The following is a 16,673-nucleotide window of genomic DNA, read 5'->3' as shown; positions in this document are numbered from 1 at the left end:
CTAGACAATGGTGGGGGCTGATTGGGGGTGGGGAGTTGGGTTGCAGTTTTCACTCTGAAGGGACTGTGAAGCTGATAGCCCTCTATAACGGACCTGCCCACCCCATCCATTTCCTTCAGATCTGACCCTTGAGCTCAGGCTTCCTCCAGAGGATCCTCAAACTAAATAAAAAGGCTTTGAAAGCTACTCTTGGGACACACCCACCCAACCAACACCCCCGCCCCCCAACACACACACACATTTCCTCTCTAAGGGTGGGCCACAGGAGATGGCTGTTTTGGGAAAGCTTGCAGGCAGATCCAAGGTTAAACTGGTACCCAGAGCTGAGTCTGTGACTGTAGAAATCTTTTTTCTTCCAGGCAAATTCCAGTCTTTAAGACAGATACATGAATGATGCCAGGCTGTGTGCCAAGGCATACCCAGGATTCACAGACACCGCCTTTGACATCTCATATATACATGCATTATCTCCCTCACCCCCACAAGCCTTCAAATGTAGGTCCCCAGAGCCCTTTTGGGGCTTTCCCCAGCTCTGCCCCTTTCTCAGGCAATTTCTCTTGGTCCCTGCCTGCCTCAGACAGTCTTCAAGGGGTAAGTAGGTTAGCCAGCTGAAACACGTGACCTGCGCTTTCAAGTTCCCACCTGTCACATAGCAGAGATGGACGGGATGGGAGGCTGCTGGCGGTGCTGGCTATGCTGAGTTTTTGCCTCACTGCCGCAGTTGAGGTTACTATGAGTCAAACCTCTCCCCTGCCTGACCCAACCCCCTCCAGCTTCTCCACAGCCTGGAGGCTGGCGGCCCCTGCAGGACATTTCCAAGCCTCACCCTGTAACTGAGAGATTTATGGGGATTCAGGATCTAAGCGCCACATCACCTCCATTCCTCAGGACCAACATTTTCTTCTCCAGACAGAACCTCCATTGTCCAAGTTAACCTCTAATAAACTACCATAGATTCCCAACCCCACAATTGCATTTATTGAGCAACTACTATGAGCCGGGCACTACCTTACTTAATCCTCACAGTATCTTTATGAGGCAGGCAAACCCCTTTAGAGATAAAAGAAACTGAGGACTAGGATGTGAACATACTGTGGAAGTACCAGGACCTCCCCGCTTCCTGATCTAACCGGCAAGAGGGCAAAATCAATGGTATAGGCTTAAAGTCAGAATAGGCTGTCATGTGAAACAGTCATAGTGGAATCTGATGCCTACAGGTAAACCAATCTTTCAATCTCCACGAATGACCAAGAGACCAACTAAAGATTTAGCAATGGACTTTTCTCTAATAAACCTGCCCCTCTGGGGGGAAAAAAGGTATAATGATGGGTACCCAGCCCTCAGGAAAATTTCCTCCCCTTTCTTAGGAACACACTGCCATTCCTCAGGTTAGACTTGCCCATCATCAGAGACCAGCACTCCTGACTCTTCTATCAGATTTCTGCACAGAGCACTTCACCCTAGAGCAGTGGTCCATATCTCGGCTGAGAGCATCACCTAGGTGACTTTCAAAAGATCTGTGTGACACTCCAAGCCAATGAAATCTAATCTCAAAGGTGGATTCAGTCATTTGTGTTTCTAAAAGCTCCCCAGCTGATCCCACTGGGTAGGCAAAGTGAAAGTCACTCCCCATTGGGCCTCCGGGGTGGCTCAGAGTTTGAGCGCTGGGTTGCGAAGCTGCCCGCAGCCTCTGCAGCGCCGGTTCGATCCCCACCCATCCCACCGGACCCCACCCCTCAATCCCTCCCCCCCCACCAGGAGCCTCTGCAGCACTGGTTCACCGAGGGTCCCACATGGCACACAGACCTCTCCTGCCACCCGCTGCTCCCCTCAGCTGCTCCCCTTCCTCAGTCTGCCTGTTCTGGCCTCCGCTCTGACTCTGGTGAATTCTCTCACCCTCCCGCACTTCTGACTGTACCCAGTGCTTGTATAAATAAATAAATAAATCTCCCCATTGCCTGGGTTAGAACTCTTGCCATTCACCTATGAACTCTTGCCACCTCTTCCCTGGAACAGGCCTCTCCTCTGGGACACCCTCTCCCCATTTTGTGAATAAAACTTCCATGTCCTGGGTCTCCCTGGTGGCGCAGCGGTTGAGCTCTGGGTTGCGAAGCTGCCCGCAGCCTCTGCAGCGCCAGTTCGATCCCGGGCTGCTCCCCGGCCACTGAAGGAGGGTCCCACATGGTGCGCAGACCTCTCCTGCCGCCCGCTGCTCCCCTCAGCAGTGTACTTCGGTCCTTCTGCCTGCTCTGCTCCCAGCTCTGGCTCTGCTGAATTCTCTCACCCTCCCGCGCTTCTGACTGTACCCAGTGCTTGTATAAATAAATAAAAATAAATTTTTAAATAAAAAAAATTCCATGTCCTAACCTGTATCAGAATATTGGCATTCTAATCTTGTCATTATCTCTTAGTAGTTCTGTACTCTTAAGTAAATTTCTTTACCTTTCTGAACCCCATTCAGGTAATAGGATTGATAAAAATCTTGCATATCTGCTTCAGAAGGTTACTATCAGGTTTTGAATTCAGTGCTTAACAATATTTTTTTTTTTATTCTCAAGTGATACATCTTATTCTCCAGGTCAGTGTTACCATGATTCAGGGAACTTTCCCCCAGTATTTCCCATTCCCTTTTTTGGCAAAGGAGGGGACATTACATCTATTGAATGCCTACTATGTGCTTAGAAGCCAGCAAATAGATGTGATCTTTGAGGAAAGAACCAGATCTCTCTCATTTTGTCCTACAGTCCCAGAACATACACACAGAAAACATACACTAGTAATTATCTATTACTGAACAGCCTAACCAGTTCCCACAACCACTTGATGAGGTCACTATTAACCTCCCATATTTCAGACATGGAAATGTTAAGTACAAGTATAAGATTACAGAGTAAGTATGATGGATCAAGGTTGTAGGGATTCTAGGCCATGACTTTATCTACTATGTCAAACTTCTTCATTCCCTGATTGGGTAGCCTTCCTACTTTAGCAGATTCATTTCTACTCCCCTGAACAGACTTTTGTCTTGTTCTACGATGTAAAACTTTCCAATCTTCCAGAGGTTCACTAGCACTGTCCCCATCCTAGAAGATACCCATTCCCATGATTCCCTTAACTCTAGCTCCTGGAACAGACTTTGTTACTCAAAATCAATGTTTCTCAAACATTAGCACACATCAGAATTATCTGCAGGGTTTGTTAAAACACAAATTGCTGCGCTCTTCTCCTAGAATTTCTAATTCAGTGTCTAGGGTGGGGCCAGAGGCTTTGCATCTCTAATAAGTCTCCAGTGATGCTGATCCTGTTAATCTGGATCACTATGATCACACATTTTGGACCATGTTGAGAACCATTGCTCAAGAGAACCTTCATTTCTCTGTCTAGACCTCATTATCTCCAAATCACCCCCCTATTTTCTACCATGGACTTTCTTCCCAGAGGAACCCTATTCCCTTTACCAAAGTAAACCTGCTCCATTCCCTGAGATTGATCCTCTCTTCTCTAAGAACCTTCTTAATCCATGCCCCAGATCTCACCACTATCACCACCACAGCAGAGCCTCCATCTGGGGCAGGTTCCCCAACCCAGACAGGTAAGGTTGATGATAATTGGCCTAAGAGGAGCAAGGCAGAAGCATTAGATTCCCATCTCAGCCTAGTGCCAAGAACTAATCTAAGACATCTGTTGCTTTAAGCAGGGATTTGTAGAAGCAGTTGGTAAGGAGCTTTAGGGACCTACAGGTTAAGAAGGGTAGCAGTGGGCCTCCCTGGTGGCACAGGGGGTTAAGACGCAACCTATGAAGCTATCAGCAGGGAGCTACCCACATGGCGCAGCAGACATCTCCTGGCTTGCCGTCTGCTCCCCTCAGCAATGTATTTCGGTCGTCTGCCTGTTCTGCTCCCTGCTGTCTCTAGTGAATCCTCTTACCCTCCTGCACCTCTGGCCTGTACCCCAGCTCTTGTATAAAAATAAATTAAAAAAAAAATAGGATTTTAGTGTTGTCAATAAAAGGACCCTCTGCTGGCCACTTGGGGGAATGCAACCTAGATCTGGGAAGGAAGGGTGAACAAAGGAGGCTTGACTCAATAGCAAATAAATATTCCAATTAAAAAATGGGCAGAAGGCCTCCCTGGTGGCGCAAGGGGCTAAGCACCACACTACGAAGCAATCTGCAGCCTCTGCAGCACGAATTCGATCGCAAATTCAATCCCCAGCCAGCCAGGGAGCAACCCACATGGCGAGGCAGACCTCTCCTGTCTCATTCCGCTGCTCCCCTTGGCAGTGTATTTCAGTCAGTCTGCCTGTTCTGTTCCCTACTCTGTCTCTGGTGACCCCCCACATCTCTGGCCTGTACCCCAGCTTTTGCATGCATAAGTAAATAAATCTTTAAAAAAAAATGGGCAGAGCACAATGGACTATGGTGGATTATGAATGCTTTGGTGGTAGGTGTGCTATGGTGACTATACCAAAAGGTGAAGAACCTGTACTTCCAAAACACTAATAAAGATGTAAACCAATGGTGCTTCGAAAAATAAAATTTTAAATGGGAAAAGGAACTGAACAATTATTTTTCCAAAGGGGGGGGGGAAGTTGTTTAAAAAAAAATTATTTTGGGCCTCCCTGGTGGCCTAGGGTTAAGTCTCAGTGCTATCACTGCTATGGCCTGAGTTTCATCTCCCCGGCCAAGGAGTTAACCCACATATGGCGCAGCAGACCTCTCCTGTCTCACTTGCTGCTCCCCTCAACAGTGTATTTCAGTAGATCTGCCTGTTCTGCTCCTCACTCTGTCTCCAGTGAATCCTTTCACTCCCCGCATCTCTGGTATATGTCCCAGTTCTTTTATGCAAAAAAAAAAAAAAAATTCACACTCTCCCCCTACCTTTCCTCTCAGTTTCAACTCCCTCTGCTATTGTTCATGAATTGGGTGTGCTTTTTCCAAAATTCACCATGAGATTCCTAATTTTGAGCAAAATCCACCCATCCGGGGCCTCCCTGGTGGTGCAAAGGGTTAAGGCACAGCACTATGACGCTAATCGCAGCCACTGCAGCATGAATTCAATCACCGGCCAGGGAGGTGATCCACATGGAGAAGTAGACCTCTCCTGACTTGCCCATTGCTCCCCTCAGCAGTATATTTCAGTGGATCCACCTGTTCTGTTCCCCACTCTGGTGAATCCTCTCACCCCCCCGCACCTCTGGCCTATACCCCAGCTGTTGTATGCATAAATAAATCTTAAAAAAAAAATCCATCCATCCATTTAACAGTCACTGAGCACCTAATTCACAAGTTTGTAATCTTACAGAAAGGATTTTATGCCCCATGACTATTCCTCCCTCTTCCATCTTTAGAGAATCATTTCTTTTATTCCCACTCAGCTCTTCTCTATGGGCTGGGCCTAAGTAAGAAAAAAGAAACATCAGTTTCCACACTCCTGGTGTGTCCCTTTAATCTTCAGACACCATGAAGACCAACTCCCAGGCTGACTCTAGATGAAGCAATCAAATTAGTATTGTTACCTTCCTGCCTCCAGGAATCTGCTCTTACCCACCCTCCAGGCTTAAATATCGTTCCACAGACCGCTGGTTACTTGGAGTCAGTAATTCCTCACTCCCAGTCCAGAGTTATCTAATCCACACTGCTGAGCCCAGGATCCTTTCCTGTTGGAGAACTGGAATCGGGGGAAGCAGGCGAGAACCTTTTCTGCTGTTCCCATGATTCAGAGTGATGGGACTTGGTATAGGCATAAGACTGGTAGGGAAGGCCCTTTTCATAGGGCCCATCAAGGAATAATGGTTTACTATAATGCCGGATTTCTCAAGGGGCAGCCCAAGTGAAAGCTAAAAAAGCAGCAAAACAAGAGTACCAAAAGACAAAAACATTAAGACCAGAATGTAACAGCTTATGTATATTTGAAAGTATAATCATACTAGACTACCTTATAAATACTTCATAGTTCAGTAATTTCATTTTGCATTATATATGGAGAATGGGTACCACAGTCTCTCCAGAATTTATTATCTTTAATCGCTTCTCAGCCTTTTGGCTAAGATCAAGTGCAGAATTTATTATCTTTAAAGCCTTTATCTGGTCTTGTGCCCCCTGGTGGCAGAGGGGTTAAGTCTCAGCACTATCACGCTATCACACAGTCACCACTGTGGCCTGAGTTTGATCCCCAGCCAGGGAGCTAACTCACATATAGCGCAGCAGACCACTCCCATCTCGCATGCTGCTCCCCTCAGCAGTGTATTTCAGTTGATCCACCTGTTCTGCTCCCCACTCTTGTCTCTGGTGAATCCTCTCATCCCCCAAATCTCTGGCCCACACCCCAGTTCTTATATGCATAAATAAAATCTTTTTAAAAAAGTCTTTATCTGGTCTTGACTAGGAGGAAAGTCTCTAGTGACTTGTCATCGGGGTCTGTCTTTGGCCCTGTTCTACTCATTTTTTTAAACTAACCACTTGAAGACAACTGTGAACCAAATCTAAAAAAAACAAAATTGAACAGGGACAAATGTGGGGACCTGATGTTAGGTCCAAGATGGCAACTGCATACATCCAGAACAAAGAAGCATGGCTTGGGCAAAATCTTTTTTCAAAAATGTAAAAAGACTTAGAGATTCTAGAAGGTAGTAGCTTCACAATAAAGAACAGCATAGAGTAACCACCAAAGACATAGATCCAGACGACATAGGGGCAGGAAAGAGATCCAAAATTAAGTGACATGAGGCACAGATAAAATTGAGGGTACTATACAGGTCTAGAGAAACATTTCTTATTTGGGGAGGCTTCAATGTCTTTGAGAGTCTAATGAAAACCAGACACCTTCCCCTAGAAAATGCACAACCAGACATGCAATTTTCCAGCTTGGTTCCTGGAGCCCAAGTACCTGCCTTCCCTAGGCTTCCAAATCTGCCCTCCACCCCCATCTTCCCTTCCAGTCCCACAGCCCCACAGGCAAAGAACTCCCACCCAAGAGGCACCAAGTTGCAATCAGAACTCAGAGGGTGTGGCCATGGTCAGGTACGACCTTCTGGGTGATCCCCACTCCTGTCCACTCTACAGTGCTGCTACTGTTCATTCACAGCCTACACCTGGGACCTACATGGAGGTGGCAGATGTTCTGATAAAGAAAGAAGTTTCACCAAAGGAGGATGAGACGAGGAACTAGAGAACAGTTAAAAACAAAAGCAAACTCCAGTCACTAAAAAGGGAATAAGCTTAATTCTAACGAGCCTCTTCTGGGCGGCTATATCTCCTCATTATACCTAGTTAACAGTCTTCAAACATAAGTGAGAAGAAAGAAATAGTCCAAGCATTTCTTTTATTACCAAAAATCATTGTTATATACACACTCAATCCCATCCCTGAGGATAACCATGACAGTCCTTGGGATTGTAGGAGGAACCCTTTGGAAGCAAATGGCTGCCTAGTTCCTGATGCCTGGGCTGGCTGTGACGAAGGGCCCTTCTAAGGACCAGTGACATGTCCTCCCTGGGCCTAAGGTCCCCTAAAGATAGGAATGGATGTGCGTGAACTTAGCATTTTTATCAGTTTCAAGATGTTTAAGGGGTCAAGGCTAAGTCTGGTACTTGTGCCCTCCACAAAAACACTCACAAGTCCCCCTCAAAGAATCCAAAAGCCTCACGATTCCTACATTGTCGGGCAAGAAAGAGAAGTCCCTAGAGTCTGCCAAATGATATAAGCTGGGTCCAGAGTAGACCACAAGGCTCTAGGCACCACTCCTAAAGGCATCCATTGGCAAGGGTTGCCCACTAGGGGCACTGCCACCAGCCGAGCTCAAACACCCAGGTCTGGGGTGGGAATGGTCAGATTCTGCAACCCTCAGGCCATCTGGACTTCTGGCTCCTCAGGTATTCCCTGAAGCTTTTCCATGATGCCCCCTGAGGGGCACTCAGGGACTGGTGGGGGCTCTCCCGGAGTTTCGGATAGCACATAGTAGATAATCTCTCTCTCTCCTTGGGCATTGGTCTGATTCACCACGTGGATCACAGGGCTGGGGGTGTCCTGAGAGGCTGAGAGGGCTGTCCCCTCACTACCCCCGCCCTCTTCTTCCTCTTCAGCCTCTTCCTGGGGTCCTGGTTCCCCTGGAACTGTTTCTAGAATGATGCCCTGCAGGCTGCTCTCATTCAGGGAAGCTCCCAGGCCCGACTCCCCCTGTGGTTGCCGCAGCAGCTGCTGTGTCAGCTCTACACTCTCATAGCGAACCAGCTGTAGCCGCATGTAGCCATCTTCATGCTCCTTGTACCTGGTGAATGAGCACAAAGGGCAGCATACATGGGCAGGGAGATGTAGAAGTGGCCTGGAGACTTGCAAGGTAAGGAACAAATATGAGAAAGCCCTAGTATCCTAAAGGATGGGAGTTTCAAACAAAAAGGTTTCTAATGGAATGTGTAGAAGAAAAGACAAGAACAGGATCATTACTAAAAATGGAAAATTATGTGTAGAAACCCAAGCCAGAGAGACAGACAGACAACTGCACTGGAGAGGGTAGGAGTCAAAGGTTATGAGAAGGCCATGGAGCTGCAGTTCTAGTTCTGGCATTTATTGAGTGTATCACCCAGCTCTGGATTCAAACACCAGAAAAATCACCTCTGCCCCACCATTATTCTCAGGGTTCTTTGAGCCTAAAGGGAAATGGTGGACATCAAAGTGTCATCAAATTCAGGGTTTCTAACTTGCTGAACACGTAATGGGAAAATAGTGTGTGTGAATCTAGCAGGGAGAAAAGAGACATACCGAAAGCGGGGGTGCCCCGAGGGCCACTTGAACTGGTGTTTCTTGCGAAGATGCACAGTGAGGTTGTTGCCCCTTGTGAAGCATTTGTCACACACATGACATTTGTACCTTGGCTCTGAGTCTCCCTAATGGGGAGGGGAAGCAGGGTGAGCTCGTCACCCTGGGCTCCCCCACACTTCAGTGAGCCCTGTCCCACGACCTGCTCCACTTACTTCATGCACTTTTCGGTAGTGGGACTTGATAGATGAGAGGGATCGGGCACTGAAGTCACAGTTCTCAAAATCACACCTGTAGGCTGGCTCTTTGCTATGTGTATCCAGGTGCTTGCGGAGGTCAATCAGATTCTTGCAGCTGCAGGAGAAGTCAGGAGGGTACGGAGGGCATGGGGGGGACCCTGGATTATGAGTTCTCTGATTTCAGGCCCTGGGTTACCCTTACCTGTAGTCACAATAGTCACATTTAAAGGGCCGGTCCTCGCTGTGGCGAAAGCGCATGTGGTTGCGGAGGGAGGATGGCAGTGGACAGGTCATGTCACACAGAGGGCACTTATAGTGATTCACTAAGAGGAGCAGAGAGGAGCCTGTGATCTGAGTATCAGGGAATCGTGGAGGGCGCGGGGGGGGGGGGGGGGGCAGTCGGCTACTCACCATGGTTACGCATATGGTCCCGCAACAGCCGCTCCGTAGCAAACCTCTTGGAACAGTGAGAGCACTGGAAGCGTTGCTCTGGAGCAGGCCAGGCAGAAGAAAAAGATGGGCTGTGGGAGATGGCAGAGAGGCAGAGAAAAGAGCAAGCCCAGGAGAGGGGGACCATCCCAGGCAGAAGGGAACCACCCAATGAGAAAAGGGGAGCTTAGGGAGCTATGGGTGAACAAAGTTTTGTGGAAAGAGCATGGGACTTGGAGTCAAGAACCTGAGTTAGAATCCCAGTTTCACCACTTACTAGCTGTGTGATCTCAGGTAAGTGATTTAACCTCTCTGAGCCTCAGATTCCTCATCTGCAAAAAGGGGGATAAGATGCCTACCTCATAGGGCTGCTGTGAGGAATCACTGAGATAACTGATGGGGTACACAGTAAGCACTGAATAATAATGCCTAATGAATCTAAATCAGCAGAAACTGTAGCAGGTGACTGAGTCAAAAAGTAGACATAGCCAAGGTATGGATACCTCAGTGGCCCAATCCCCTGGAAAAATGCCCCCAACCCTTCCTGCCCCCACCAAGGTCAATCTGCACCCATGCGCCCTTCTTCAATTGCTTACGATCCAATGAGGTCTGGCGACGGATATGATCAAAGAACTTGGTGTTGTTGGCAAACATGCCCCCACAGGTGGGGCAGGCCACCACCTTCTCTTGGGTGTGGCTGCGGAGGTGCTCTCGAAGCTTACAGCGGTCCTTAAAAGTGCAGGTACAGCCTGCGATGGAAGGCTAGGTCAGGCTCCAGCTGCCAATCCCCAGATAGGCACAGTACCCCCACATCTCTCCAGCCAGCAGCCAACCTTACCCTGCAGGACTGGTTCCATCCCTAGCTGCACTGGCCCCTCATCAACCCGAGGGGTTCTTTACAGACCAGAAATTAAGGAGGGGTCCTACCTTTCCAGCCACACAGCACCACATGGTTGTCCTTGCCAACTGCTTGGTATTCACAGCACAGGCTGTGTGCTTCCACGTGCCGGTAGAACCACTCAGGATTGTCGAAGGAACTCTGTGCCAGGAGCAACTTGGGGTAAGGGCTGAGGGTGATGAGGGACTTTTACCCTTATGTGTCCCAAAGGGGCTTTTTGGCTCTCTCAAATTTACTTGGCGGGGAAGGGAAATTTTTAGACAGATTCCAGCAGGAACCTCAGGAATGTAAGACATCCCTGAAAGGGTCAAGGCACCTGTAGTTAAAATTCCCAACTTGCTTCAAGCCCTACTACCAGCACTGCCTGCTGACCTCACAATGTTCCCACAGACATAGGAAGTGGTCGGGGATGTCAGGGATGATGTTACGGCTCTGGAGGTCCAAGATGCAGGGGCTGAGGTCTGCCTGGCTCTGCAGGGCCTGCTGCCCCCATTGCTTCAGCTTTGTGTGGTAGCAGTGGAAGTAGACATGGCGGACGAGGTCAGCAGAACTGTCCAGAGAACAAAAGCCACACTCTTGCCACAAGCAGGAGAATTCTTCCTCTGTAGAAAGGGGTTTAGAAGAAAGAATCTGATACTTTCCAAGCTTAGTTCACCTTCTACCTGTGGTACTTTCAAGCAATGAGGAGGCTGGGCTCACACCAAATTATCAGAAGTTCATTAAGCAAATACCAGGATTTAGTGACCACCCATTGTGTACCAGTCATGGGGACAGGACAAGTGAAAAGAGTCCCAGTCTATGTCCCTGAAACAACTTTTAATCAGGAAGAAAAAATGATTAATCAAGTAATCTCATGTATAAATATAAAACTGCAACTAATCATAAGTACCACAGTTGGAGAGCTAGTAATATAAAAGAATTAACAGAGTAATTAACACAGCAGGGACATATTGGATATGTCCTTGCTTTGAGATGTGCAGTGTATTTGTGAACTACATGGAGGACAAGCATGGTTCAGGCAGAGGGAATGGTGTGCGGATTCCAGTGCCAGAAACAGAGAGGGCAGGCCTGGCTGGGACACGCTACTCTGGCTCCGAGTTTCTGTGAAGTAGACGCTGCCTCCCTCTTTCTCCTCCTAGGAAACCACAGGTCCTCCTTTCCCTCCTTGTTGAATGTGTTTTCCACAATGGGTTTAAAAACCAAACAAACATAATTAGGAAAATAAATCACCATTCTCCTAAACTGCCTTCTCCCTCCAGGGAAAGGGAAGTCACATTTTCTGCCTCCCCTTGAGCTCTGCTTCCCACCCTACCCCTTACCTAGAGGGTCATCCTCCTCATCCTCCTCCCCGGAGGAGCTGTGCAGGTGCTGCTGCAGGTGCTGAGTGACGTGCTCGCAGAACTCCTCCATGGCCCAGCACACATAGGAGCAGGACCCCCACTCACACTGGAGCTCCAGGTCCTCCTTTCGGGGAACTTTCCCATCCTCCTTTCGGGGAACTTTCCCTGGAGGCGGCATAGCCTTCACCTTAGAAGAGGAAGAAATCAACAGCTGCAAAGACTCCTCCAAGTACAGCCAGTCAGGTATTGGCGGGGAGGGGAATACTGGGCAGGCAGCCTGCCTAAAACCAGCAGGCATTTTTCCAGTGACCTGGGAGGAAGTCTGTGCTTTTTCTTTTCTTTTTTTAAAGATTTATTTATTTGGGCCTCCCCTGGTGGCGCAGTGGTTGAGCGCTAGGCTGCGAGGCTGCCCGCAGCCTCTGCAGCGCCGGTTCGTTCCCCGGCCACCGGCGAGGGTCCCACCAAAAAAAAAAAAAAAAAAAAAAAAGATTTATTTATTTATGCACACAAGAACTGGGGTACAGGCCAGAGGTGTGGGGGGGTGAGAAGATTCACCAGACAGAGTGGGGAATAGAATAGGCAGATTGACTGAAATACACTGCTGAGGGGAGCAGAAGGAGAGTCAGGAGAGGTCTACTGTGCCATGGTGGGTAGCTTCCTGGCGGGGGATCGAACTCGTGCTGCAGTGGCTGTGGATAGCATCATAGGTTGCGTCTTAACCCCTTGCGCCACCAAGGAGGCCCGTCTGCGCTTTTTCAATAAGGATGAAAGTTGTCTGGTGTTCTCAAGAGGGAGAACAAAAGCTATCATTATTGAACATGTACCTGGCATTGAACTAAGAACTTTAACAGACATTTTCACATAAAGCTCCAGAGTCCCACCCCAAGAAGCAATGACACCCAAGGGAGGCAGAGCAATGCTCAGAGTCAAAGGACCAGAGCTCTAATCCAGGCTCCTCTGTCCACCATTTATTGGCTATATGATCTTGGCCAAGTAACTTAACCCTTCTTCTCCTGAACGTCCTCATCTTCAGATTGGGGGCAACACAAACTTTTGATTTTAACTTCATACTCACTATAGGTCAAGCACCAAAGTAAGCACTTCGTTTACACTGTCATTTAATTACCGATACCACCCTCTGAGGTAAGCACTATCTGTAACCTCATTTATAGATAAGGACTTGAGGTTTGGAAAGGTGAACTGGATTGCCCAAGGCCACACAACAGTGGTGGGGGTCAGGTCAGGCTAACTCCAAAGTCCATATTCTTTAGTATTTTTTTCTTTTTTTAGACTAAAATTGACCTTAATAAATGATTCATGAAACAGCCAACATCGCATCTAGAAAGGCACTGCCCAAAGTCTGTATACTCTCTAAACCACCTGCAGATGAGCCGAGAAGCTCCTTGCTTCTTATTACATCATGTTATTAACCCTCCCACTTGACTTTCAAAGTGCCATATAATCTGCCTTTGCCTAACCTACTCCACCACTCCCTTAACATCCTCTGAACTAAAATTTGAACATGAGGCCCAATCTGTCCACGAACATTGCACCCCGCGTGTACATAGCCCTAGGCATGCTTAGGCAAGCAATAAATACTTGCTACAGAAAGCTGAATAAAACTGAAGATTTTCTATCTTTAATATGGATGCAAATGCTGAGTTCTCCAGCCCCTTCCCTCCAGGATTAGATTTGGGAAGACTGGGGTTAAGCTTAAAAATCTGTCTTTTACCCTAGCCCCCCAGTGTGAGCAGGTCCAGGTGTGAGTTTGAGGAAGAATAACAGTTACACTCTTAAAACACAGAATTTCAGATGATACAACTAGTAAAAGCAGAGGGGAAAGAGGACATGAAGAGGCCTCAACTCTGCCTTTAAGTGTCACCTCCTGGAGGATTCTCACTGATTCCTGCTGCTCTCACCAGGGTGGACTCTGCAAGGGAGTGGAGCATTACTCTCTTTGTCCTACCTGACATAGGCGAGAGCTCTGAAAAAGACCTCTGCTAAATATCAAGGAAAAAAACACAAAATGCATAAAATCCCTTCACGCCTACAAGTAAAGAGCCCACTAAACTTAAGTGATTACCAAAGAAACCCCTTTTTAACCCAGTCACCTAGGGTACTCTGGGGAGCACTTGGATTGCTGGGCTGCTCACAGACTAACAGCAAAGCCCTATTAGTAGGAAGTGTTAAATACTATTAAACTTTTGAAGCAGGGAAAGCCTTCCTAAATCAGACATATCAGCCCAAACCTCTTCTGACTCTCTACCTCTCTACAAAATCCACTATCCTGTGCAAGGCTTTTTTCCAACTGGCCTCAGCTCATTCCTCCACGGGCTAGGTAAGGAAAATAGCACACACTGAGGACCCACTGTGTGTCAGACCTGTGGTGAGCCCTCTCCAAACTTCATTTCATTTGGCCTAAGAGCACCCTGATTCCAATCCAAAGATATCCTCTTCCATATTAGGCTGCTTCCCTGGTTTTATCTGCATTCCACTCACCCTTCAAGACCAAATGTCCTTTCCATGGCAAGCCCTTACCTATTCATCCAATTACATCTAGAACATGTCCCTTCCAGTGCCTACAGCACTCTTACACTTTCACTACAGCACTTGTTACTATGGAAGGAAATGTATGTCTTCCCTAGACTAGAAGCTTCTGGGGCAGGGACCATCATGGCTTCACCTCTCATTCCCAGCATTAGCACAGGGCTTTGTACTCTCCAGTCACTCCATAAATGCCAGGATATGATCACATTCCAGGAAGTCTTCCTAAACGATCCCGCCCCTCAGACTGCTCCTGCCTCTTGGTTTTAAGGCTGGCTGGGTTCAAGTTCCTGTCTCGGTGATTTTGCTCTGCCTAGAATAATATCACAATACTTAAATATCTACTATAGCTACACATTATTCTAAGGGTCATAAGAGACAAGAAATGTTATGCATGTAAATGTACAAAATGTAACAACTCTATTGAGGTAGGTACTACTACTATCTCAATTTGACAGATGAAATGGGCACAAATCAGTTAAGTAATTTGCCAAAGATCACAAAGCTAGAAAGTGATGGAGAGAGAATTCAAAGCAGGGAGTTTGGCTCCATCTTCCTCCTACATCTGCCTGCTTTACCTCTCTTTATCTAATTCACTCCCCAGATATCATACTTTTACAGTATTCAAAATACCCAAAACAGGTTTTAGTAATTATTTTGTCAGCTTTTATTAAGATGTGAGCTCTTAAAAAGCTCAGCCTGTGCCCTATTCAGTTCTACCTGCAGAGTCAGCCCACACCTACTAGGGGCTTTTAATGTTGAAATAAATCTGTACCACTTATTTTTGTGTAAATCACTAGCTTATGTGAAACTGTTTCCTTAAATATCAAATGGGGCATTTTTTTAAAAAGATTTATTTATTTATACAAGCACTGGGTACAGTCAGAAGTGCGGGAGAGTGAGAGATAAAATGGGGTATTAGTATCACAGTAACCTGTGATGGAGTCAAGAGTTCCGGTTAAAAAGCTCCAAAGTTTACTATATAGCTAGGTAACCTTAGGCAAGTTACTGAAGCTTCAGTTTCCCTTGTAGGATACTTACAACGAGCTCAACGAATTGATTTACGGACTAAACTAGATGATGGGTGTGTAAAAATTGGGCATAACACATCGCTAGAATGCAGCATGTGATAGCAATTCCTTTCCTTGCTCCACAGGATTAGAACGTCTAAGCATGAATTCTACAGATGCAGCCAACAAAAGATTCCTAACACTTCTTTCCGCCAGGTAAGAAGTTATCAGCAAATACGTAAGTGTATTGTAATGCAAGACATCGAAAGGACCCCGAATGGTATCCTGGCAAAGGAAGGACCCAGGTTCTGAACCCCCTGAGGACCCACAATTTGATCGAAGAGCTAAGGCTGACGAGTGAAGCGAAGGACCAAGACAAAGCGTCCGAGGAGAAAGATCAGCACAGTGAGAAACTGCAGCGGGAGGCGAGGCAGGGAAGGCTTGTCCTAAGCGGGGTCAGGCCCAGGCCCAGGCCGGACGTGTAGAATTCGGAGACCACCCCCCGCCCAGAGGGGGTAAAAACCTCGCCCTCAAAACCCCGCCGGCTTCCCAGAATCCTTCCCCTAAGGTGTGGTGATGATCAGGTCTCAGCAGCAGCGAAGGCTCGGGCAGGGGTGAGCGGCCAAGGGCCGCCGGCGCATCAGAGCTGCTCGAGGACGCCCCTCCGAGGCGACTGGGGAAGCGCCTGACCCCGGCACCCCACCCAGAGCGCACCCCAACGCTGCCGAGCCCAGCGCAGAGCCCCAGCCTACCTTCCCTCGGCTCCAGAGTCTCTTCTGCTCTCCTCCCACCTCGAGGCACCTCCGGGAAGCGCTTGAGCGACGGCGAGCGCCAGCCAATCACCGCCTTCAGATCCCGCCGCCAGCCAATGGCCGCCGACACTGACGAAACCCGTGCGCGACCAAAACACGGAAGGGGCGGGAGTGAGGGGCGGCGGGCTGCGGGGAAAGGTAACGCAGGCGGGGCGGCGGGGCGCGGAGCGCGGCGCAGGCAGGAATCCCTCGAGGCGACGGATGGCACCGACCGCGCAGGCTCGGCACGCGGCGCCCACTGGGCATGCGCAGCGCTCGGCCTGGGCGCCGAGGGGGTCTCCCGGCCCACGCGGCTCTCTCTGCTTTAGCTGGGCTCGTGGGCAGCGGGCGGGAGGAGGTGCCTGAGCCCTGCTAAGCCGAAACTGGGGGGTTTGCCTCTATCTTCGCCCTCTTTATCTTATTATCTTTTAAACATCTGTATTCACCATCTCTTTCCCCAGATCTCTGTCTTCCTTGTTCCCAGGCTCAGTGAACAACCACATCATTCATTCACTCCTTCAAGTCAGAACTCGGCCATTATTCCGGATTCTTCTCTCACACCTCACTTCCAATTCATGGCCAATTCCTCTGATTCTTCATCCTTAAGCAAGGGATTTCTCAAGTTTATCCCCCTTCTTAATCTTCTCAGCCCCCTCTGCAGTTCATT

At 48.2% G+C, this 16,673-nt stretch overlaps 1 protein-coding gene across 1 annotated transcript; it reads right to left on the bottom strand.

Moving 5' to 3' along the window:
* Positions 1-7,303: 7,303 nt before the first annotated feature.
* Positions 7,304-16,040, bottom strand: HINFP (histone H4 transcription factor). The gene is made up of 10 exons (XM_037505431.1): positions 15,968-16,040; positions 11,641-11,848; positions 10,694-10,923; positions 10,351-10,462; positions 10,020-10,172; positions 9,406-9,483; positions 9,197-9,317; positions 8,971-9,109; positions 8,759-8,883; positions 7,304-8,267 (listed from the first exon to the last, which is right to left on the bottom strand). Exons 2-10 carry the CDS (start codon positions 11,837-11,839, stop codon positions 7,844-7,846), a joined length of 1,581 nt encoding a protein of 526 aa, XP_037361328.1. The 5' UTR covers positions 11,840-11,848; positions 15,968-16,040; the 3' UTR covers positions 7,304-7,843.
* Positions 16,041-16,673: the final 633 nt, after the last annotated feature.

Source organism: Talpa occidentalis, unplaced genomic scaffold, assembly GCF_014898055.3.
Source record: "Talpa occidentalis isolate TD23 unplaced genomic scaffold, MPIMG_talOcc4v2.1 talOcc4.12, whole genome shotgun sequence".
In the NCBI taxonomy this organism is placed as follows: Eukaryota; Metazoa; Chordata; class Mammalia; order Eulipotyphla; family Talpidae; genus Talpa; species Talpa occidentalis.
The sequence above is the reverse complement of the archived record's forward strand: the minus strand, read 5'-3'. Positions and strand labels throughout refer to the sequence as shown.